The 24,487-nt window shown below is 43.1% G+C and overlaps 1 protein-coding gene across 16 annotated transcripts in view; it reads left to right on the top strand.

The window, feature by feature from the left end:
* Positions 1 to 24,487, top strand: part of LOC117895183 (protein phosphatase 1 regulatory subunit 12B) — a 31,894-nt gene that overhangs the window by 2,762 nt on the left and 4,645 nt on the right. For 4 of the 16 annotated variants that reach the window (XR_004648902.1, XM_034802651.1, XM_034802648.1 and 1 more), the window contains exons 3-19: positions 7,895 to 8,007; positions 8,071 to 8,625; positions 8,692 to 8,780; positions 9,554 to 9,658; positions 9,718 to 9,808; positions 10,800 to 11,210; positions 11,709 to 11,813; positions 11,885 to 12,025; positions 12,390 to 12,591; positions 14,042 to 14,824; positions 15,864 to 16,008; positions 16,068 to 16,322; positions 16,539 to 16,636; positions 16,843 to 16,911; positions 22,534 to 22,682; positions 22,751 to 22,841; positions 23,450 to 23,536. Coding sequence is in view for 15 of the 16 variants with exons in the window: in XM_034802651.1 (XP_034658542.1) it covers positions 7,895 to 8,007; positions 8,071 to 8,625; positions 8,692 to 8,780; positions 9,554 to 9,658; positions 9,718 to 9,808; positions 10,800 to 11,210; positions 11,709 to 11,813; positions 11,885 to 12,025; positions 12,390 to 12,591; positions 14,042 to 14,824; positions 15,864 to 16,008; positions 16,068 to 16,322; positions 16,539 to 16,636; positions 16,843 to 16,911; positions 22,534 to 22,682; positions 22,751 to 22,841; positions 23,450 to 23,536 (3,489 nt within the window). In the remaining variant the exon portion in view is untranslated. Of the gene's footprint in view, positions 1 to 7,894; positions 8,008 to 8,070; positions 8,626 to 8,691; positions 8,781 to 9,200; positions 9,386 to 9,553; positions 9,659 to 9,717; positions 9,809 to 10,799; positions 11,211 to 11,708; positions 11,814 to 11,884; positions 12,026 to 12,389; positions 12,592 to 14,041; positions 14,825 to 15,863; positions 16,009 to 16,067; positions 16,323 to 16,538; positions 16,637 to 16,842; positions 16,912 to 19,236; positions 19,347 to 21,244; positions 22,408 to 22,533; positions 22,683 to 22,750; positions 22,842 to 23,449; positions 23,537 to 24,487 lie in introns of those variants that run through there. The other 12 variants (XM_034802653.1, XM_034802652.1, XM_034802661.1 and 9 more) reach the window with 10 other exon arrangements.

Here is a 24,487-nt window from a genome sequence, read left to right as displayed (position 1 = left end):
GGAGTTGGAGGAAGGAGGTAGACAGGTTAGAACAGTGCAACGTTTTGAATTACCCGCTGGCTTCTCCTGTTGTGGGTTTTGCTAAACCGCAAAACAAAAACTGAATTTCACGATTGCATTTATTATAATAATTATCCCATCACTTGTAAGTCCCTCTCTCTCACCCTCTGTCTCGGAGCAGTCCACACCCTCAATTTTTCATTCACTTTTGAACAGCTTTTCCTTACTCTTCTGAAGGGCCACGCAAATTTCACATTCATAAGTGCATATACACTCCCAATCAAACGAATAGACTCACGAGTTTTCCAAGTGAAAAGAGTTTTCTAAAAGTCCAGCAGCGAATGATAGTGGAGCAAATTTATTTTTCCATTAATCAAGATTCTTTTCCTTGTTTGAAAAGTAAAGAATTCGACTTCTAAGTGGAGAGGTTTTTTTTTTATGAATTATTTTGTGTAAATACCCCAAAAAAAAGGCCCGTTTTAGCGATCACCGAATAGACTCAATAATGAATATTAGGCAAAATCTTTCAAAAGCTTTGTAATAAATATTTTTTTTATAATGTTTGGAGCTTAACTAATAATGTTTGTGGAAAACTTTTTTGGAATTGCTTTGTAATGTCCTTCAGGACATTAAAATGAAGGGATTTCGAAGGGTTCAATTAAAGCTCGCTGCAGGCTTGTCTGATGCAATTATGTAATGGTTTAACTTCTTAAAATTATTGACAGGACTCATATCCTTTACGTAAAAGCTATCCCCATGCGATCCTTGCAAAATTCTGATCAGGAGAGAAAAAAAACTTCCAAATTAGGTGAAAATTTGAGTCTTTCTTCCACTTCTTTATCAATTTACCGTTATATTTCGTGCGAGTATCCTGGTGAAAGTAGCACGACCGTGTGACAAAAATGTTATTAGCATTGTGGTATTATTGAAATTAGACAAAAGTTATCCTCTTACTGGGTCTCGCAAGGATTCTTGCATTGTTGTCGCGCGTGTCATGACACCGGAAACCGAATTTTTTGTATCCGTTTTTTTTTTTATAAAAAAAGTTTTAATTTGAAAAGAATAGGTCGATTTAATTATTCTTTCATGATCTAAGAAAAAAAGAAAATTTTTTGACTCGTTACAATAGTCCTTTGAGGACCATACTGGTGTTGGGTTCCATTTGCTTTTATGGCGCACTTGACACCCGATTTGTTTCGTGGATGTTGAGTAAATCAGTAGGAAAGCTACTCTTAAAGTCCTTTGGTGAGATTCTGCAACATTTTTGTCACACGGTCGTGCTACTTTCACCAGGATACTCGCACGAAATATAACGGTAAATTGATAAAGAAGTGGAAGAAAGACTCAAATTTTCACCTAATTTGGAAGTTTTTTTTCTCTCCTGATCAGAATTTTGCAAGGATCGCATGGGGATAGCTTTTACGTAAAGGATATGAGTCCTGTCAATAATTTTAAGAAGTTAAACCATTACATAATTGCATCAGACAAGCCTGCAGCGAGCTTTAATTGAACCCTTCGAAATCCCCTTCATTTTAATGTCCTGAAGGACATTACAAAGCAATTCCAAAAAAGTTTTCCACAAACATTATTAGTTAAGCTCCAAACATTATAAAAAAAATATTTATTACAAAGCTTTTGAAAGATTTTGCCTAATATTCATTATTGAGTCTATTCGGTGATCGCTAAAACGGGCCTTTTTTTTGGGGTATTTACACAAAATAATTCATAAAAAAAAAAAACCTCTCCACTTAGAAGTCGAATTCTTTACTTTTCAAACAAGGAAAAGAATCTTGATTAATGGAAAAATAAATTTGCTCCACTATCATTCGCTGCTGGACTTTTAGAAACCTCTTTTCACTTGGAAAACTCGTGAGTCTATTCGTCTGATTGGCAGTGTATGTAGATGTGTATGTGCCTTTGGGCCTTCATTCATTCATTCATAAGCTTTGACAGGCAACAAACTAGGCAACAGGCAAACAGCCACCACCTCCGAAAGCACCAGCACCAGCACCACACACCAGGCACCTGCACCACATTTTCAATGGCAGGCGCCGGTCGACACGAGCTGCAGTTGGAGCAGTGGCACAGTGGGGCCAATATACATGAAATTCAAAGGCGTTCTTTCCAGCTTCCAAATGTCCTTTTCTTTGCGTTGTTTACTATCTATCCCAGTGTGTCTTAGCAATAAATGGTGGACTCCCCTTAAAGGTGTCTTCCAATTATTTTCTCTATTTACCATTAAAATATGTGTAGATCTGAATGAAAATGGGCAACACTGTGCACTGTCTTGCACCTTGGACCATGTCTAAATGATGATGACTGATGGAAAGCAAGATATAGACTGTGGAGGAGAGAGTAGGGGATTGATGGCGAGCAGTGACCATCAGTCGTGTTTATGGTTGACTTTGATTTTCATTTTGGCCTACAAAACGCCGCTACGCTACGCTCTGCATTCAATTTGGGAAAATTATCAAAAAGAAATGGCCATAAATTTACACAGATATATCTGATATATATAAGGATAGTTCAAGGATAATGCAAGGTTTCTTTTGCATGAATTTTTCTTAGTTTTCATGGTCTAAAATTATAATTAGAAATATATTTTGGAAATACGTGGGCACCACCATCAACAAAATATATTTTATTCGAAGCATCAGTGAGGAATAGAAATTATGTGTAGGAGTCCAGAAATAGTTTAATGAATAATGAACCCATTTCCAGCTGTGGAACATTCTTTGAAAATCACCTAAAGTTTTTGCCACTGTCTCACCCATCGCCTTGAGCTTTTGCGATTTGAAATATGTTTAATTATCGTACTTTTCGGCCAATTAGCAATTGATTTTACAGATTTTCACAGAGAGTGTTCAGTGAGGGGAGGGAGTGGGAGAGAGGGGGCTGTCTCCGCGCATAAATTAAGAAATTATTCTGTCAAGATTCCTCTCAAATTGAGCCATAGATTTCAGCTGCTAAATGAATGCATAATAATCATAACAATCGTTGATCCGTTGACATGACGATCGTGATCTATGAATCGATGACCAGATCGCGATTTGTAGATCCTGTGGTGGATAGAGGGGGGAAAAAGCTGCGTGAGTTTTCCTAAAAAAAAAAAATAATATATAAATTTCAAAGATAGATGTTTGAGGTTTTTGGTTTGGGGTTGATTTTTATGCGGCTTATTGTGTCTGTCGGCGGCTAACGCGCTTTATTGACGTGTTTTCTAACCTTGGCCCGGTTCTCGGACAGACGGACAGACAGAGAGACAGCCAGATGGACGGACGGACGCTTCTGATGGGACGGACAGCTGTGGAAACGCACTGTTCAAACGGAGATAGCTACAGATACAGATACACATGAAAATATCCTCTCAAGAATTAACAGAGCGCTCGTGTATATAGAGTGGAAGATGATAGTTTTAGTTTTGTATTTGCTGTATTTCTATTTGTCTCTGCATCTGTATCTGTATCTCTGCTTCGTTTGTATCTTATGGATTTGTATATAAATGGTCGGCTACACTTGATTTAATTTATTTCTCGTTTCGTGTTTTACACCCAAAAAATAACAAACGATTCTCATCGAATGCCTGCCTGCCTGCTTGAAAGATCCACTGTCTGTGGCTGGCTAAAAATCTTTGCGAATGATCAAAAATGATACAAAAAAAGACACAATTTTGTGATGTGATGTCCGCAGTGGCAGTGCCTGCTCTCGGGGATTGCCGCCGTCTGTATACATATCTCTGTGTATCTTATTGTACTGTTTGCATTGCATAATACCATTTCAAGCAATAGAACAGCCGCCGCAGCAGCAGGCAGCCACAAGCCACAGAATGTATGCAATTGCTGTGTTACAAAACCCAACAAAAGTTCTCTCCCTCTCCCTCTATATATTCCGATTATTAGAAATTTTCTGCTACAGATACAGCACAAATACACGAACGCATAAACAAATGTAACTGAAACGAGAAGTATGGGAAAATAGTATTATTTTTGCCAAAAATAATGACGACATGCGCCCAGAATAGTTTTATTTTTGACCAGAAGGCGACTAGACCGATGGATTTCAATCTTTTCCCATTTAGTTCCACTTGTGCGAATGACGAACTTTGGATGTACAAATATGACATAAACGAAAGGATACATTATTCTCATATGTAAGGCCATGAGTGATGTGGGATTTACTTTACGACAACTGAAGGAACAAATAGAACAAATCGAATATAATTCCAACTCAAATGCAAATAATTCAGAATCTTAAATAAATATTGGACAGACGTAACAGAAAACTGCATTAAGGGGAAAGTGTAGTTACACTGTACAGGGGGGATTATCAGTTTAAGGTTTTCACACTTGAGGCTGCAATCTGGGGTACAAAATAAACATTGGATGAGATAAGATACATGTACAGCCAACGATTACTTTGTATAGAAACAAATAACTCATGTCCCAGATAGTAAAAACTAATTGCAGTTTGTCCAAAAGTAAAACAAGTTCTCGTCGCCTAATCTATAAATCAAATATTGAATATTTAATAACAAAACATGTGATAATGGGGCATTTATAGACGGTTACCCGTAGATTCAATCAGAGAGATATTTTCGAGGCCTTTTTAATGGGACGTTGCACCATTGAGTGGGATAAGCGAGAGCAACCTTAACGGAACGAGGGGAACGGGAACAACCGAAGGGATTTAATGATACAATTCAAAGTTTTTCCAGGAGAGTTCCTACATTCACAGAAGGAATTTTTGCCCATCCAAAAACCAACTAAAAAAGTATCTAAAAATTGAATACAATTGAAGAATCCGAAATTAGGAAATCGATTTGATATTTGTTTCGTTTTAGTTTGTGTGTTAGTGTTTCCCATCGTTTGTTTATTCGACATTTTGTAATCGTTTGTGTTTCATTATTTTCCACAACCTTTCCATGCCATGCCAGATGTCTTCTGGCCCCACCTGGCAGCCCAAAACAGAAAAGAAGGAAATGATTCCACTGACCAGAATCTGAGAAACCCAAATAGGCCATTGAGGCAGGCAGAAGTCGTTGTAGAACGATTTGGCAAAAACTATCCCACTGACGATATATGAGAACTTTTTGTACAACAAGAAAAGCCAAAAGAAAAATATATTTGAAGGCTCTTTCAACGCAGAGAGAGAGCCACAGAGCAAATGCCTCGAGATATATAGATTTTCAGATTCTATAGATACGTTTATATGCTTGTACATATGTTTATGTATGTGTATTCTTTGGTTGTATATTCATATGGTTTATGTAGATTATTTTTTTTTGCACTTTTATCTCTCTCGTGGCGTGGCGCTAATTCAAATTTGTAATTTATTGAACTCAAGCGGCTGCTCGTTTCGTCTATTTTAGAGCGTCTTACGACTGTATTATACATACATTATTGGGTTGAATACATAGGGATGGGATAGGTCAATGTATGCCAAAAGAATGTCTTTGAATATATTCATTTTTTATGGGTTATGCCAAGCGTTTCTTATTTGCATTTTTGGGATTATCCATTGTACGAACGCTTCTGTTTTAAAGTGACTTTTGGTGAATATTTAAAATGTAATTTTTTGGTGTTTGCTTGTGGAAAAAGCTTTCATTTTATTCTATTCAAGCGTTAAATCACTTTCCCGTGTCCCTAATCGCCCTTCCATTCAAGTAATTAGTCCCGCCATTAAGTTGTAAGCCAGGCTTGTGTGCAGGCCACACGCTGTGGCAGAGGCACAGACCAGACAAATGGTGCATGGCGCTTAGCAAACCGCCTGCATAATGAGCCGCGTTAAGCTGTTGGCTGTTGGCTGCTGCGGCGGCGGCGGTGGCGGCCCAAAGTCTAAAAGCCGTCTCAACAAGTCGCTGTTGTGCCTCGGCTTTGGCCTACGCTGCGTATACGTAATGTTGCGGCGAGGTGAATAACATTTGGCGGCAGCAACGGCAACGGCAACAGCAGAGGCAGCGTCAGTGGCAGTGGCTGCCGCTGAAAATGCCGCTCAATGGCGTGCCAAAACAAAAGGCTAAACTTAGCATGCAATTTTCGCGTACCCTGTACGCGTAGAGAGCATGGGGCATGCTGTGTCTTAAGTGCTACAGGCTACAACAGAGAGAAAGCATTACAATCTGGTAATTACTTCCCAATCTGCTTTGTATTTCAACTTTAAATATTTGTTGCACCCTTTAATTGGCTTTTATTTTCAAAGATTTCTTACAAAATCAACAGCAATCTGCTTTAAAGGGTATCCCATAGTCCGCATATATTTCTCTCGCTGCTGCTTATTGTTTTTGTGTTTTTTTTTCGTTGGTTGCTAGGCCTCTGTGGGCCTCCCAGCACAAAATGTGATGTTGCCTTCAATGCAAAATGGAAATAGCCCAGAATTTGGTTGTTGCTCCTCTGACATTAAGGCCCAAAGAGGAGCAGCACGGTGGCAGCAGGGGGACAGCAGCTACGGGCCAGTAAATATCTGTGATGGAATAATAGCTCGTGTCAAAAAAATATTTTGCATACCAAAAAGTCATTGGACATTGGTCGTCCATGGACGGCTGGGATGGTCACGCGTGGGCGGTGACAATTTCCCCCATTCCCTGCCCCTTCCCAGCCTTCCGCAGCGATCAGCAGCGATGTTTGTTCGTCATTTCGGTTTATCAAAATTGTTCATAATTAATTAATTGGCTGAGTTCCAGATTTACAAATTGTTTGCTCGTCGTCGGGCCGGCCACCCGCTGTCTCTTTCTCTCTCTGCCTGCTTCTACTTCTAGCAATTCTACGCTCTAGCTCCTTCCCTCTCCCGCCTGCTACTTCTAGCTCTTTCTTTTCCTCTTTCTTTTGTTGTTGCTGTTGTTTTTTTAATGCGTTTTACTGCGAAATGGAAATTGCTTTTAAACGACGGCCAAAAAGTCACTTTGAAGCTCACCCAAATGAAGAATGTGAATTACCATATGCCCGGCGCAACACACACAGAGCGAGAGAAAGAGAGAGAGACAGAGGAAGCGAGAGAAGTAGAAGTCGAAGAAGAAAGAAGAAGCTCGAAATGTAGGCTCTTATCAGAATGCCAGCAAGCGGTGGGGTAGGGTTACAGAGGGGGGGAAATAGAGTTGGCGCTCTTTTGCTTTTCGTGTCGTTTCTTTTACTTTCTTTTCTGTTTTCAAGAATGCTTATCGGTATTCGTCGGAGCATTGTTATGGGTCTGAGCTGGTCTGTGGACTGTGAGGGATTGGTGGGGGGGACAGGGAGGATGATAGCGGCGGCCCCAAAGAAGCAACAATGCCGGCGGAGTCGCCGCCGCCACACCACAACGATGATATCATCGTTGTCGTTGTCGTCGTCGTCGAAGATGTCTAGGCGGAGGCTTCAGCGGAAATCCGCATAAACACCCAAGAAACATTCTGGAGCGTCTGTGGGTGTCCCGTCCCGTTCGTTCGTCCATCCATTCCATATGTTTACATTAACGTTTTAGCAACAGATAAAGATAAACACGGGAATGTAAAACATTTCACTAGATACACATTTTATTCAAAAGAAAAATCACTGCGAAAAATGACTAAGGAAAAACTCTTTAGAGTGTGCCACAAAAGGTTGATTCACTTTTAATGCATCTGCACACAATGCATACAGTTCGGGGAACAACATTTCGACAGCAAATTGTTTGCAAACCAAAAGAGTAAATAAATTTCCAATTTGGCCATGTTTTTGACCTTTTCCTTTATATTATGAATCTGGGTGCTGGCGGGGAGCTTTTGTATAGACAACAATTCATTTTTCTTGTACTTTTCCTCGACCTTTCTTTTGCCCAAATGTTCCTTCAACTGCCAATTCCCTTTAAGTACCTCTGATTCAGCGATGATTTCATTTGCTCAATCGATTGTAACTGACAAATGCATTTTCTTATACGCTTACAGGCCTGCATTGATGACAATCTGGACATGGTTGAGTTTCTGGTGGAGCGTGGTGCCGACATCAATCGTCAGGATAACGAGGGCTGGACGCCGCTGCATGCCACAGCCTCCTGCGGGTGAGTGCCCTTACCCAAGTGATTTTTCTTTCAAATTGATAATCCTCTTCCGATTCCTTTTAGATTTGTGAGCATAGCACGCTATCTGGTGGAGAACGGTGCCGATGTGGCCGCCGTGAACAGCGATGGGGATTTGGCACTGGATCTGGCCATCGACGTGCAGCACATGGCCATGATTGACTACATGGAGAAGATCGTGCAGGAGCTGAACATCGATGTGGAGCAGGCGCGCAAGGCCGAGGAGCAGGCGATGCTGAGCGACGCCAAGAAATGGCTGCGCAGCGATGCCGCCGAGGTGGACAGGCCACACCCGAAGACCGGGGCCACGGCGTTGCATGTGGCTGCGGCCAAGGGCTATACGAAAGTGTTGAGCCTGCTGCTGGCGGGACGCGGTAATGTGGATCGTCAGGACAACGATGGCTGGACGCCGCTGCATGCCGCCTCGCACTGGGGCCAGCGGGAGACATCCGAAATGCTTGTCGAGTCCCTGGCCGACATGGATATACGCAACTATGCGGGACAGTCCTGCATCGATGTGGCCGACCGTAAAATAGTCAAATTCCTCGAAGAACTGCGGGCCAACAAGCGCAACAAGCGGCGTCCATCTAGTCAAATCAGGTTGGTCCTGGATGATTTTACCGAATTTTAGTTAAATAATCAATGAAACTCCTCTTTTTCTTGCAGCAGAATCTCAGATACGATTGAAAACCATGTGGATAAGACGCCCACCAAACTGGTGCGCGTTGAAGTGAGAACTGATGCCACAAAGGATGGTGCGTATAATCACAAAGCCAACTCCTGTCCCTTAGCTGAATGGAGATTTGCCTAATAATCAAAAAGCTTTCTTTGATTTCTCGCACAACACACAACAAACCACAACACCTCGTCCTGTTCTTTGTCCTTTGTTTAGGTTCTCATGCGCGTTAAATCACAAAAAAAAAGAAAACATTGTTCTGTTTTGTCGGAGCATTTAATTGTAATCGTAAAACATTTGCCACTGCCTCTCCGTCTTTGTTTAATTTGCAAATTCATTTTGCATTCAAGCATTTTACGATCACCTTCAGATCATCTGTCATCCATAGAAAATCATAGAAATTCCCCCAAATCTCTCTCACTCTCTCTGTATGTCTGTATGTTCTCTCTTTTATCTCTTCTCTCTCTATTTCTGTGTATTTTGTGTCTATTGTCTCTTGCTTGTAATTCACGCACACTGCAGCTGCCAGCAGTTCAAACTGCGCTTCCAGTGGTGAAGCTTCGCTTCCAATCGATGATGATGATGATGATAATGATGATGCTGTGGGCCACGAGAGCGATGCGGAAGAGCTGAGCGATTCCACGGAATCCTCACACACCACAAGTCTATCTGGCGAGAGTGAAGGTAGTCGGCATTTGTTTTGCGTCTCGATTCAGGAATTAATCACAAAAAGTCTTCCCTCTCTCTGCCCGCTTATGGACCCATAATCCCACTCCATGTCTCTACCTTTCTGTGTGTCGTGTTTGCTTTAAATATTTCTTAACTAAAACATATTTCCATTGCATCTTTTAGCCGAGAATGTGAAGCCCAATCATGCCGTCGAGCATCCAGTCGAGGAGGAGGCACCCTGGCGACGCAAGATGCCACGCGCACCCAACGACAGTCCCACTAATAATCGTAAGTACGAGCTGATCTGTTTCAATCTGATAACTAATTTGTATCTCTCTCTCTTGCAGAAGTTCCTGATAGAGAGCTTAGCAGCAATAGCTCGGAGAGCGCCAACGATGTCATATTGCGACGCACCCAAAGCTTTGAGAATGATCAAAAGTGAGTTGTGAATAGAAGAATTTTAAGCTTTTGACAGAAATGCGTGCCACACACACACAGACACACACAAACACATACCAAATACCACCAAATAACAGATTAACCTACATATATGGCTAATACATGTACATATATTAGCTATTATAGCATTAATCTGCCAAAAGTTTCGATTAATTGGTGGATTTTGTTGCAGTTTTTGTTTCACTTTTGCTGATTGCATTTATCGCTTATCATTGTGCCCCCCTCCTAACACACTCACACACACACATACACCCACAAAAGCCAATGAAAAAACACTCTTTGTTGATACGAATATCAAAATCAAAGCGTAAACAGATAACGAAATCAAACAATTGATATGCGAATATTTTGGGTACGGCAATTGTTTAAATTTACCGCAATGTTCTCATGCGCTCAGTCACGCTCTTTCTGTGAACAAGCGATAGCCGTTACTTCTCTCTCTCGCTCACTGCAGAAGGCAGTAAACCACTCGCTGCTCTCTCTCTATGCAGACAAGAGTCTACCTCTCTATGATTCATATGCTCCCATTAGGGGCCAAGGCTTCTATTCAGTTCCATTCCCATGAATCCGGAAGCCAGTGCACTCCGGCAAAGTGAAGCAGAAACAGCAAAAATAATCCTCAATTAAAAATCAAACACCAACGAAAGCCACACACACAAAACAAAGAGAACAAAAAGTTTTGTTTTTAGTTTTAAAATTTTGTTTTTGTTCTGTTTTTTTTCTTTCTTTTTCTCCGCTCATTTATCGATCAACCAATTGAACAAAACCGATCAAAATCGATATCAAACTCACCAACGCACCGCCAAAAACCAACAACAACAACTCATCATAAAAAAACGCTTATCCAAAATCTAACCTGCCCGCTGCCCGCCCGCCCGCCTGCCACTGCCAACACCACCACCACACGCCTGCCACCGCCGCACCAACGTCTAACGTCCAACGTCCAATCTGCCGCTGCTGCTTGTCACAGATTCTATCAAAAGTACAATGAGCTGCGAGCCCGCATAAAGGCCAACTCCTGTCCCATTCTGCCAGCGACTGCGGCGTCACAGGCGGCTGCCGCCGCCGCCGCTGCTGCTGCGAATAATTCAAATTCCAATAACAACAATAATCTAAGTAGCAATAACAACAACAAATTTAACAACAATAACAACAACAAAAGCGCTCTGCTGCTGGGATCAACAACAAGAACCACAAATAACACTGCAACAACAACAACATCCAGTACATTCAACAACACGCACAACAACACACCAACAAGCACACCACAAACAGCAGCAGCAGCAGCCGCAGCCGCAGCAGCATCCACTGCTGCAACAACAAATCCATATTTTAGCGTACAAAGATCGGCCTCACTCAAAGATAACTCAATGTATTACAGGTTTGTTTTCGCACCGTACACATACACATATACACACACTGCTGTGCCGTAGCTGTGAACCCACAAAAACTAGATCAGATTTGGATAGCCTAATAGCAAAATTCTTAGAGAGGAATATGAAAATGCTATACTGAAGAAATCAATACAGAAAATTGGGTTCATGCGTTTCTTTCTGATAAATATAAAGCTGCAAAATACACCATACTTATTCCGAACTAAACTGATCTAGTTTATGGTGAACTGCTACAACTACTCCTATCATATCATAACTATTAACCTAATGTGTCGTAACTCTGTAAGTGAACCTGTGCTTTCGCTTAGCTTCTTCATTTGTTCCGCCCTAAAACCAAATACCATTTTGCACCAAACTCTGTTTAACAAATCTCTTATATTCAGCCACGCACAAATGTCGTCTACCTATACTCTTGATTGTGTTCTCTCTTAAACGCTATGAATCACTCTCTCTTATATGATATCTTCTCTTGTGTTTTGTCTCAGGAAACCGACCGTTACAGTTGCCACGCCCACGAGCACAGCAGCCACAGCAACGACAACGCTCCTTAGTTCACCATCGACGAATGTACTAACCCCACCAATACGCAGGTTAGTTTCCTTTATATTCTACACCCTTATACAACTCTTAAACTGTTATACGATTCTTGTTGAACGGTAAGCCAAGTTACAGCGAAAACCCAGAGCCAAGCCCAGAGCAACAATGGCAGCTCTTCGACGGCCAGTGCCAGTGCCAGCGATGCGGAGAATGCCAAGCCTCCGCCCAAGCAATCCACGGGCAATATAATCAAGAATTTCTTCAAGTAATACGAGAAACATTTTTTTGTTGTGTTGAGTTGAGCCTAACCTGCAGAAAAAATAGCCTTGCTGCTAAGCTGATCGTTTCGCTAACCTCCAAAATAGCTGTCTCTTGCGTTAAGAGAAGCGAGATAGCTTTGTCCTACGTTAAGTGAAGCCTAATCTCATATATAAGCTCTGCTAACCTTACAACTATCTGTCACTGCCGTTAAGGAGCGTCTAGCCTCAAAAGTCAGTGCTGGTAGCGCCTTTTTCCGCTCCCTTTTAACTCGTTTTGTGTAGCATGAACAGCAGAAATACGTTCTATAAATGATTATTTCAAAAGTCTAAAATTATTTAATCACGCATCTCTCTCTCCCCCACCTTTAGATCCTTTGTGCCGCCCGTGCGTGACGAGGAGAGCGAAACACAGCGCAAAGCGCATGCCAAGAGAGTGCGTGAGACGCGTCGGTCCACCCAAGGTGTTACCCTGGACGAGATCAAGAGTGCCGAGGAACTGGTCAAGAAGAAGAACATGGGCATGTCCAACAACAACAATAATAACAACAATAACATCAGCAGCAGCGGCAGCGTAAGTACTCCCGTGTCCCAAGACCAAGACACCATCACCAACACCCAACCACCCAATCAACCAATAGCCAGTATCAATCACCATTCAGAACAAAAATCAAACATCTACAAACATTCACACTCGTCAAGCCAGAGAGGAGTAGCATCTATCTCTATGCCCATTATCCCCATTATCTGTAGGGAGTACAGAGTCATCCACACACACACACGATGTCCACATGCAGTCCACAACCCCCCAAATCAATCAAATGTCCACAAATACACCAGAAAAGAGTACAAAAACGGCTTATGGTTATGGTGTCCCCCTGTCCCCATGTTCTTTGTATCTTTTAATGTGTGTTTCTGTGTATGTTCATTCATAAATTGCACAAATACACACGCTGGCAATCAATCAATCAATCAAAGTGATGTATGATAGTTAGTTGTGCATCTGTGGATGAACATATATTAGTATGTATACTAAATTAGTTATTGTAGCGTAGCAAAAATCATCCAGCAAAGCAAAATGCAACAGTTTGGACGCATAAAAGTATGCTATGCAAAATGAAGAAAGAAATACACCCAAAACTGTAGTTCTGTGGAGAAAATTGATCCATCTAACAGAGTTCCCGTCCATCTTGATATTACTAAACATAAAAGAGTACGGGAACATCGAAATATAACTGCCAGACCCCCATTCGCAGCTGTTGCATTCTGTTTCTGTTGTTTTTGCCTCACCCCGTAGCATCCGCCCCATACGTAGGCTAGTTGTCATCACTTTACAAACAGATCAATCATCGATCAATCAGTGCTCATTTAGCGTACGTTGCCACCCATTCCATTAACCGCCAATCAAGTTGAGTTCTTTCTGCGTTTGTGCCACTGCCACGCCCCTGTTACGCCTCGCCCGCAGTTTGTGCCCCTGCCCGCCCGCCTCAGCGTCAATCAAGTGCAGCCAGCCTCTCATCAATGTTGAGTATTCTTTAATAGCGGTAGCATATTATTTTATGATTTCTTCCCCCCACAACAACAACAACAACCATCATCAGCATTGCCAGCATCCAGCGCAGATCAGTGAACCATTGCCGCCGGGAATTGCCATTCCCATTCGTATTTTTTATCGTTTTAAGTTATTTTCTAATGGCCCACATAGAGCTCTATAGTGGGTCTGTATTATCCTATGTATAGAATATGTTTTTGTATGTCTATGGAATATGTTGATGATTTTTTCATTTTGCATGTCCCATCCGCATGCATTCGTAGAGTATTCTCCACAATCCGGGCCACACTCTACGTATACGTATTCGTAATCGTATGTTATGTATATATTTTATATCTATTTATCTATTACCGATTTAGTAGCTATCCTCCCCCTGCCCCCCAGAGATCTTTTTGATTTTTGTTGGCGAGCAAAGAACATTGCCTTAGGACCACTGTTTTTTATTTGTTCCAAAAACTAATATTATTAACAGAACGAAACAAGCGAAACAGCGGCAGAGACAGACACAGCCACAGCCGCAGCAGAGTCATCATCCATCAGCGATGCAAGCCAGCAAGAGCCGCAACCGCCACCACCGCCCACCACGCCACCGCCAGCCATAATACCCACCAGCGACGAGACGGAGATCGAGACCATTCTGGCACCCAGTCCAGTGCAAAGTGGAAACGACACCACGGCCAGCTTCACCCTCTCAGCGCCGTCCAGACGTTCACTGGTTGTCGACGACGACGATGGCGATGCCGGGATCGATGTCGATGATCCGGAGGCAGTGGTCAGTGCCAGCTACACGATAGTTTCGCGGCGGGACAAGATACCCGACAGTGCTGAGAGTGAGCAAGAGCAGGTGGAATCCAACAAACAAAAGACTGACGAGCAGCAGGTGGAGAGCGAGGAGCAGAAGGCGAGGCCCACAGATCTGCCACTGAGTGCGGCCACGACTGAGGCCATCAAGTCCTCCTCCTCGACCACGCCCGGTTCGCTCGAGAGTCCAGTGCGCTTGCGGGACAAGCGTGGCCTGTCCGGCAGCAGCCAAGAGACGGATACAAAGTCCGAAACTGCCTCGCCCGTGTCGGCACATCCTGACTTTAATGCCCGCGACTCTCTGCTCAGTTTATATGCGCGACGCACAATGGACGGCAGTGGAGGATCAGCAACAACAGGTACTGGCGCTGGTGGTGCGGGTGGCAGCTACACTTCAACATCGACAGCAGAACGGCGTCCATCTTGGCGCCTGAAATTCGATGCCGGCTCCAAGGTATGCCCCACACAACCCAACCGAAACCCTCTAACCGAAACCCAGAGTCCTACTTATAAACTAGATATGTATAAAAAGACTGTATCTTGATCGATTGTCTTTAATAGTTTTTTTAAACTCTAAGTGTAGCATGGATTTAGTATTGTAATAATTGTGGTTTACTAAAGAATGAAAATACCCCTGCTAGAGAATGGTTAAAACAAAGACAACTGTAATTAAAGATTATAAATTAAATTTAATCTGTAATGGAAACCAGTTCGCAGGGGTATTATAATCATTTTAGAGTAAACTTCTTGTTTAGATGTTATGTTTTACTTTTTGTAGGTCTTTAAACGCCTGAAATGTTTTGTTTTTAAGTACGTTTTTCCTTCTTCTTTAGTTTTACTTTACGCATTTTGTATTTTTATATTCATTTATGTTTTCATTTTGCCCATAATTTCATTACTTATTATTTATGCTTTAATGTAAAAATCTAAATGTATGTATTATGTTGTAGTCTCCAATATTCATATTCAAACAAGAACTTTTCCTCAACATTGCAGCAATATAAAATGCTTAAATATTTGGCTGACTTCTGCTTGCTATGTTTGTGGTTATTTCTCAAAGATTTATCTATATTTAGCATGCCATTTAATTATGATAATCCAAATGGTGGTTCAAGGGAAAACAAATGCTGCTTTAGCTTAGGTTTAATACTGGTTAAGGGCACTATCTAACTGATGGAAGTGGGCGTTAAACCCCAAATGCAAATGGTGTCTGGATTAATTGTTGAATAATTGACTATTACTAAATGTATATTAAAGACTAACTGCCGCTGCACACAAACCACAAAACAAAAACCCAAAGAAACATTTTCCAGCATAGCTTTTCTGTAAGACAAAACACATTTTGCACACAAAAACAAACCAAAAACAAACAAAACAAATTTATTTAGAGAAAAACATTTCAAAACATAATACTTTAGACCTTTTTGTGACCACAGACTTTATGAATCATTCGAATGAACTTCCCGTAATAATACGAGTATTTTTACCTGCAGTTCAAGCTGGAGGACATCACCAGCGGCGGCACATATCCGCCCAACAACAGCACTATTATACCCAGCGCTCCGGCGGTAATGGCCGCTGCCAATCTGTCGACCACAACTGGTATCCAGCGACGCATCAGCAGCGGTCCCAATGCCCGTGAGTACTTGAATATTCTCTTATCCCTCCAATGATGCTCATTCATATGTTTTTTTCAGTCAACGCTTCCAATCAGTCACTGAACTCTGTGGGTCGCCCCATCTCTGCGCCCAGCGAGAGCAGCAATCACAGCAGCAGCGCCTATGCCGTGCCAGCGGTGCGCAAATATGAAACGACATCCACAGGAACGGGTGTGGGAGGAGCAGCTACCACAACAGCCACCACAACCTCCAATTCAGTGTCTGCAACCAGTGCCAATCATGCAGCAGGAACAGCGGCAACAACCAATGCCACCACCAGCCATGACGATAAGGGTAAGGGGACAGCATACAAGACTGAAGATGATGCAAAAATGAATGGAATATCAAGGGGCAGCTATCATATTATTAAGAACTTTATGATAAGGGATGTACACAGATACTTGGCATTTGGCTTAGACTTCTACAGTTGATGGGAAGCCTTGAATATTCTGTTCCAGTTCCAAAAACTTTAAATATAACTATCCTAATGCGCTCTCCTTCCAACAACAGAAAACGACAAGGAGAACGACAATCGCACGCAGACCGTAATACAGAGACGCCGCAAGCCGAAACGCAGATCGACCGGCGTGGTGCACATTGATATGGATGTAAGTATTGTTCATTGATCAAATCAGATCACAGATCGTACTCGTTTGTGTCGCGCATTTCTGTGCGTAATTGCCAGGCCATTTGTCAGACCAAATGAGCCGGAGAGCAGCGTGCCAACTATTTTTAGAGCAAACTGCTAATTAGTCAAAAGATTAGGCGCATACTAAATAAGCAAAATTTCTCTTTTGTTTTTTTGCTGCTGCAGGAACTGGATCCCGAGCGTCAGAACGAGTCGTCCAACAATGACAACGAGGAGAAGGAGAAGGACAAGGAGGTGAGTGTCTCTTACTATCTGAGAGTTTCCAAAACTTTTCAACAACAACAACAACAAGAGCAGGAGCAATTAGTCGAAAAGCAATTGAATTTTCACACCTTGCCAAGTAATTAAATTGTGTGTCAGGTGCTTGTTTCCCCGTGCTGTGTGCACCTGACACTCTATTTTTTCTGTTCTTTGTCCTCTGGTGTGTTCCCGCAATCTTTTTTGGTTGGCCGGCTGTGGGTCGTTCCGTCACACCTTGTCACATTTTTAGATCGTTCCCCGTTGGCCGCATTTTGTCCTTCAAAGTAGCTCTTCCCCACCATCATTGCTGTCTGTTCCAATTAGCAGACGACCCAAAAACGAAATTATGATTTGCCATTAGAGAACGGTGCACGTGGCATTGTGGCTGTGGATGCTGCTTTGGATGTGGCTGTGTCTGTGGAGTGGGATCTGAATACAGTCGATGCACTCGTAAGTGCAAGGCTACTGCGAAATCCTTTCATGGCCGAGGCCAGAACTATTAGTGCGCGTCCAATTTGCGGCTGCAGCAAAACCTGTTAACAATTTATCAGCGGCAAGTGTCAGAGCCGCCGTTTGTCTCCTATTATTCAATTCGCAGACAATTTTTGAGTGCATTTTGTCATTTATGAAAATAATTAATGTTTACGTTTGCTTGTTCTCTAAATTATTGTTAATTTATGGACAAGTATTTGGACTTTTCATAGAATTTTCTAATTGTTTAGACGCGAATAGAAAGATTTTTGCTACAAAAATGTCTCAACAAGCGAAAGTGCTTTAAATTTTTAAATAATTTGAGGTACTGATTGTTCCTTCTGTGGATTACGTTTCCAACTGTCTGATGGTTCCCCCTCTGTTATATTATGTATTCGAATATCCATCCGTCTAGCCATCGGTGGCAGCCTCTTTGACGCTGATGCATGCTGCCTGTGTGTCACCTGCGCGCTGATTGACGATGTCAAGTGTTTGCATTATCTAATATTCGTCTGTTTGTCTGACAATAGTGCATATCCTGGGGGAGAAAAACACTTTCACAATCGTCGCTCGTCGACATTTTTGCATTCTATGACAAATTGGGCAATTATCGAAGCACGACCCAAATGAAAGCCCAAACAAAAGGAAAATCACAAAGAAGAATTGCAATAATGTAATGAGAAATGAAGCAGACATTCAACAAAGCGCTGACACACGTACATTGAACTTTGTTTTTGGCCAAAAGCGCATCACCAACAGACGGAGCGCAAGAGAGGTGGAAGCGAGACAGATGTTTGAATATAACATGCGGTGCATTTGTGTGCTAAATTTATAACAGTTTGCTTTTCGTACCGTTTAGTTGGAGAGCGAACGGAGGGCATGCTAAGTCGGGGGAGAACAAAATAAAGGTAAAAAGGGAGAGCTTGAAAGAACAAAAAGATATTTCTGACTGGAGCCTGACAGCTGTCTGTGTGCCTTCTTTTCTTGATGTTATCTCTACACAAATCAATGAGTATCTCTTAGTCGCAACAATTGATTCTTACGCTCCTACTTTGCTTGCATTTTCCGCCGTTGGCAGGCATTTGCTTCCTCATTCCCTCTTTCGGGGGGAACCAGGGAGCCGATGCGATCGTCATTGCTATTTATAGACCCAAATGCATTCAACGAAAGTGTAAACCGCTGGACTGCTGCAGAGAGGGGTATGTGGCATGTGGCATGGGCATGCTTCTGGCCCAGTTATGATGGGGCAAGAGCTCTCCCCCAAAGAACTCCCCATTGGGAGGCGCACTGCACTTTACCTCTAAATATAGCGATAGACCGAAATAGGCGTTCCTTCTATCTCGCTTTTGGTGCATCTGTCATGTGTCAATGACTGTGCTTCGCCTTTTGGCCCAGTTCTTGCGAGTGTTCCTCAGCCCCCTGTTGGCTGCCGGCTGAGGCTCTGACCCCAGCATAGTTAACACTTTTACGTCTCGGACATTGGGCCAAATACGTGTGCGATTTACTAAATTTAGACCAGGTGAAAACTCGCACATTTTCGCCCCACACACACAAACACAAGGGGGAAAATGCTGTGTGCGCAATTTCAAGTGAAAATCTCCCGCTCCTCGGTCTCTTTTCCCTTTAAAAACTCTTTGTGGGGCTTTTAATATTTTGTTGTCTTCATATTTGAAATTATTATAGTATTCTGATTATCCCCGTGTTGTTCTTTCCGGCTTTTCATCTCTCTTAGAGGCATCTCTCTTTGCCGCATTGACTGCCTCTCTTTCGCATCGAGTTGATTCTCTTTGGGGTTTATTTCTGATCGTGCGGCAAGTTCTCATTCGAATAAAACTTTTCAAATCTCGTGTGAGCAGCACAGTTGAATTTTGTGCGGCCAGCACAGCGGATCATCAATCAGTTCAGCATCAGAATCAGCATCTAATATCGTCTCTAAACAAACCAGTCTAAACTTTAATGTAAATCCCAATTAAACACAAGAATTCAATACGTCAAGTGCATCGAGACAAAAAATAAGAAAGAAAACCACAAAAGCTGTCATCGAACGTGTCAAAGAAAAATCAATTGCAATACGCTTAGATCGTCTTACCCCTGGGATCAGATTCAGATTCGAACAGATCAGTGGGGGATCGGCAGATGGCAGAGCCAGAGACAGAGTCAGAGTCAGAGTTGATTTAACTGCCGCCAGCCCCAACAGCAATCTGGCTTTCAGCCGAATTGCCTTTTTTGGCGGACTACTGCGCATCATTTTTGGACATTTCAAGTTGCTTCTGCTGCCAATATGGGCAGCTATTTTGATAAGTTTTTAATTTGATTTGGTAAATTTCTGTAAATGTTAAAGTTTAACAAGCAAAAAGTCTCGAAGATTTAAGTGGAAAGTGCCAAAAAAGGAACTCAAAAGCAGGATCAGAATTAGAGTGCTTTAGGAAGATATTTAAAGATAGATTTTAGGGATTTACAGGAGGCTTTAGGAGAGGGAAGGAGGCAGATCTTCACAAAATAATTAAAAGAACAATAGAATAAAATTAAAAAAAGATAAATCTAAACAAATTCAAGGAAAATAATCCGTTAGCAGCATATTTGAAAATAATTATTCCAAACTCTAACAATAATAGATCTAAATTTCGGTATTTATGTGTATTTCCACATCGTAATCCCCTAAATGTGGTCCCTCGACCCTCGATCATTTTTCTTAGTCATGACACCGCAGACATTTTATGAGTTTGCTCCAAAAGATTCCGTTTTTTTAATGCGATATTAGCCAAGTTAAATGTTTGAATTAACACGAAACAGCAGCAACAGCAGCAGCAGACATTCAAGAGAGGGAAATTATTGCAAAAGGCCAAACATTGAAGCACTCGGGGTAGAATTGCTTGGGGAAAAGCCGCTTCATTCATGGCCTGCCGTCCTATAGATAGACCATAGATAGATCCCACCGGTGTGTATATATAGAGAGAGGGAGGTATATGGCATGGATGTACTCGGAAACAGACACGGATCATCGTAAATTATATGCATTGAAAGAATTGCTTGAAAAGAAAAACGTTTTCTGGTCATTTCGTTTTCATGTTTGTTGTTTTGTTTCGCGTGGGTGTGGGGGAGCATCAACTTAGAGAAACAAATAAATAGCAGGCCAGGCAGCACACTGCCGACTATCCCCATAGATCATGGCGTGTATGTGTTTTCGATACAGCCAAGAGAAACCCCAGAAAGAGAGATCTACACAAGGAAAATTGTCAAAATTTATGTCTTGACGTCACGTAATGGTTTGTTAGTGCAGCACCATTACGATCGCCATCAGCATTTGCCAGCCGCAGGAGAAACGATCTGTGGACGCACGGAGAAAACCACATGTCAATATTGCGTTCTCCATATCGAGTATACACAGATATACCTACATATATCTTGATCTGTACATGTGTAAATACACACAAAAGTTGTTTGTTTTTCCTTCTCCTTTTGTTTATACCAAATTCATGAACATTTTGTGCTCGCTTTGATTATAATCGTAATTGCCTTTTGTGCGCGAGTTCTAAAAATGGAACAAAGATCAATTGGAATCGAATTTTGAATGCTCTTCTTCAAGGAACTTGTTCTGGAAGATTTAAATAGTTTCTTGATTGAGCTTTGGACATGAAGCATTCCCTTAGTATCCTATTTTATTCCTATTCCATCACCTTCTCCATACAATATCTTCTCTGTTCACCAATCCTGAATAGTTGATACCCTCTCTGGTAGTGTATTCCAGTCATGTGGCTCTGGGCGGACTATTTAAGCGTAATTGCAATTGAATGGCGACGATTGATATACGAACCGGGGCGGGAGATGTACTAATGGGGCCTGTGCTTTCTTCTAGTGTCCATCAGCGACATGTCCTTTCGGTCGAGATCGCGCACACAGGCGCCTCTCTCCAGTCACCGGCGTTCGCTCTCCTCCTCGAGAGTGGGTTCCTCCGGGGCGAGTGGTGTGGGCTCCGGGTCGAGCGCGTACAACTATAATGGCAGCAGCTACGGCAGCGGCGGCAGCAGCAGCCGGCCGTTGAGCACGGGCTACTTCCCCAGCAGCAGCGGCAGTGGCAGCTACCAGAGCCCCTACGCCAGTGTGTACAGCTCCCGCGAGAGCCTGTACGGAGGCGGAGCAGGACGCAGCTCCTCCGGGGGCTATTCGAACTATGGGAACGGTAATCGATACGAGTACAGTGGTGGAGGCTCCGCTTCTGCTGCCAAGTACCTTCATCATCACCATCAGCACCACAATCAATACCAGCATCAGGCTAATCATCACCAGCTTCCGCATACGACAGTCGCCGGCAGTGGGTCATCAGCTGCAGCTGCATCCCCATCCGTCTCCTCCTCCTCCTCCACAAGCCACCACCCAACCACTTCCATAGCCTCCACGCCCACTGCCAAGCCGCACAGCAGCCGCTACTCCTATCTGGCGTCGCCATCAGCTTCTGCAGCTTCTTCGGGCAGCCACTACCACCACATTGTCGTGAGCAAGCACAGCAACAGCTACGGCCAATCTAAATCCTCTGCTCTCTCCTCCTCTCTCTCCACCGCCTCCTCCTCGACGTCGTCCTCGAACGGTACAGCCAGCGGTGGGGGCTACGACAGTTCCCGGTACGGGTCCAGCGCGTATTCCTCTGGCGCGGGCTCCTCCGCGTACTCCAGCGACCGCTATGTTAGCCCCTACTCGAGCAGTTATGACAACGGCGTGACTACGGCCTCACTCAGCTTCAAGTCCCCCGGGCTGAGTGGCTCCAACTCGTTCAAGGGCTCTCGTTTGACGAAGACCAAGTCCCTGTCCACTTCCAACAGCAGCCTCACCGCCTCCCCGTACAGCAGCAGCACACCGACGACCAGCAGCAGCGTGAGCCCCGCTGCCACAGTGGCAGCCATTGCGGCCACTCGCAGCAATTCTCTGCGGGAACAGGAGCGCAAGTCGCGCAATCGCACACGCTCCCGGAGCGCCGCTCAGCGATCCATAAGCGCCTCCTCCGAGAAGAGCGAGGGCTATGAAGTAAGCAAGGGTTTCTCAGGGTTCATGTTGGAATGTTGTTGTTGTTGTTGTGGATAGTTTAAAAAAGAGTACTTGACCCTTTGTTAATCCTATCTAATCCCGTTTACTTTTCTCTCTCACCTGCAGAGCGGCAGCGAGCGCACCTCTCGCTCCCGACTGGGCAGCACTACGAGTACGGCCGCAACGAGCACGACCAGCAGCGAGTCGAAGAGCAGCGGCGACAAGGCGGAGAACGGTGATGGCATTGACTACAAGGCGCTCTGGGAAGCAGCCAAGTGAGTATAAAACTGTTTTTCTCTGACAGCCAGCGTTGCTCACTGCCGCGTTCCATTTTCTCACACAGATTGGAGAACGATAAGCTGAAGCAAGTGCTCAAGCAGAAGGATGACGAGGTTGTGCAGACGCGCGCGACGCTCGAGAGATTCGCCAATGCCGTAAGTAGACACTGCCTTAACCTGCCACGCCCACACCAGCCCACTACTCCTACTACTACTCTACTTCTCTGACTCGAAACGAAAGTCAAAAGCAAAGCAAAAGCAAAAGCATAATCTCAGCAGTAACCAACAAAAACAACAGACACACACAAAACAACAGAAAGTTCTCTCTCTCTCAGCTCCTCTTCTGTCCCCGGGAGAGAGGGTGCAGTGCTCTCTCTCACTCAATAACCCACTCATCACTCTTACAAAAACAACCAAGCACAAGGTGTACTTACGCTATATAGAAGGTGCAGCATTCCCGTTGGATAACTGCACCTTGTACCAAGTACACCTTGCGACACTCTCTCTCTCCATCATTTTGCCTCGCTCTTGCCTCTGCCTCGTCACATGCCAAAGCTTTTTGCTCGCGTTCTGTCTCTCTCCTTCTCTGCGATCTCTGTCCAACCACTCCACCAAGAACAACACCACCACTGAACAAGAACTACAACAGTTATACACTGTACTACAAAATCAACACCAAAAAAAAACAAAAACTAGCCTATGCAACAAAGAAAAGAAAGCAAACAAAAAACAAAACAAAATCTTGTTTCATTTCACATTCGCAGACCACTAAAAACTCACTCTCTGAGATTGAGAAACGTGAACGAAGAGCTATGGAACGCAAGCTCTCCGAGTTGGAGGAAGAGCTCAAGGTAATTACAAACGAGTCCTTTGCTATCCGTAAGCCCTTGCGGCTACCAATGCCGCTGCCACTATTGTTGCTGTTTTGAAATTGAATATTAAAATTGTGTTCTGAGAACAGGAGTCGAAATTGATTGCCTTTCCCTCCACTGTTCATTGTTTTCCTTTCCTTCTGTTTCTGATTTAAATGTTTATCTTTGATTATCTTAACTTTTTTTTATATTGGCCAAAAGTTTTGATTTTTGCTTTTCCTTAACACAGGGCTGCATGCAACCCGCGATCCAATCTTATGTAGTTGGGATACCCTTGTAGATCTTACGATTGATATAGCTGACATGAGGCGATCCTTCGATCTGAAAGGGTATCTTTGAGCTTCGGTGCCCGAAGCCAATTCTTTATTTTTTTCTCTTTGTGATTGATTCTTTTCCTTATTAACCCCCATTATTATTTTAAGAAAATTGATTAATGCGAATTGTGCCTTCTGTTCTTATGATCAGAACTCGGCTAATTTTGGGCTGATTCCTCCCATTCCCGCTACACCCCTCGCACCCCTAAAATACCTTTCGTTTCTTGCTTTCACCTTTTTGGTCAGTTCTGCTATTTATACCACAGAACACCAAGTTACCTAGCCTAGTCCTCTCTGGGGTACTGTTTTATCTGAATTTGATTTACAATTTCTTATATCTGCTGTACATTGAAGCGATTGTTTTGATTTCTGTTGCCATTTGTTTTGACCCCACTCCTCCACCGAAAATTGTCATCATTATCATACCGTTTATTTGTTTGATTTTCAAATATTGAAATTGCAATTACATCAAATATTAGACTGACTCGAGTTCTCATCTACATCGATCATCAGACGTCACTGTTTCACTCTCACATCACCATCAATGCCATTGTCAGACACACTCTCTCTCTCTCTCATTCTCTCGATCATCATTGTCAACCTTTTATGATTTTTG

This window comes from Drosophila subobscura, chromosome J (genome assembly GCF_008121235.1).
Source record: "Drosophila subobscura isolate 14011-0131.10 chromosome J, UCBerk_Dsub_1.0, whole genome shotgun sequence".
Classification (NCBI taxonomy): domain Eukaryota; kingdom Metazoa; phylum Arthropoda; class Insecta; order Diptera; family Drosophilidae; genus Drosophila; species Drosophila subobscura.
Note: the sequence above shows the minus strand (reverse complement) of the source record. Positions and strands in the feature narration are given on the sequence as shown.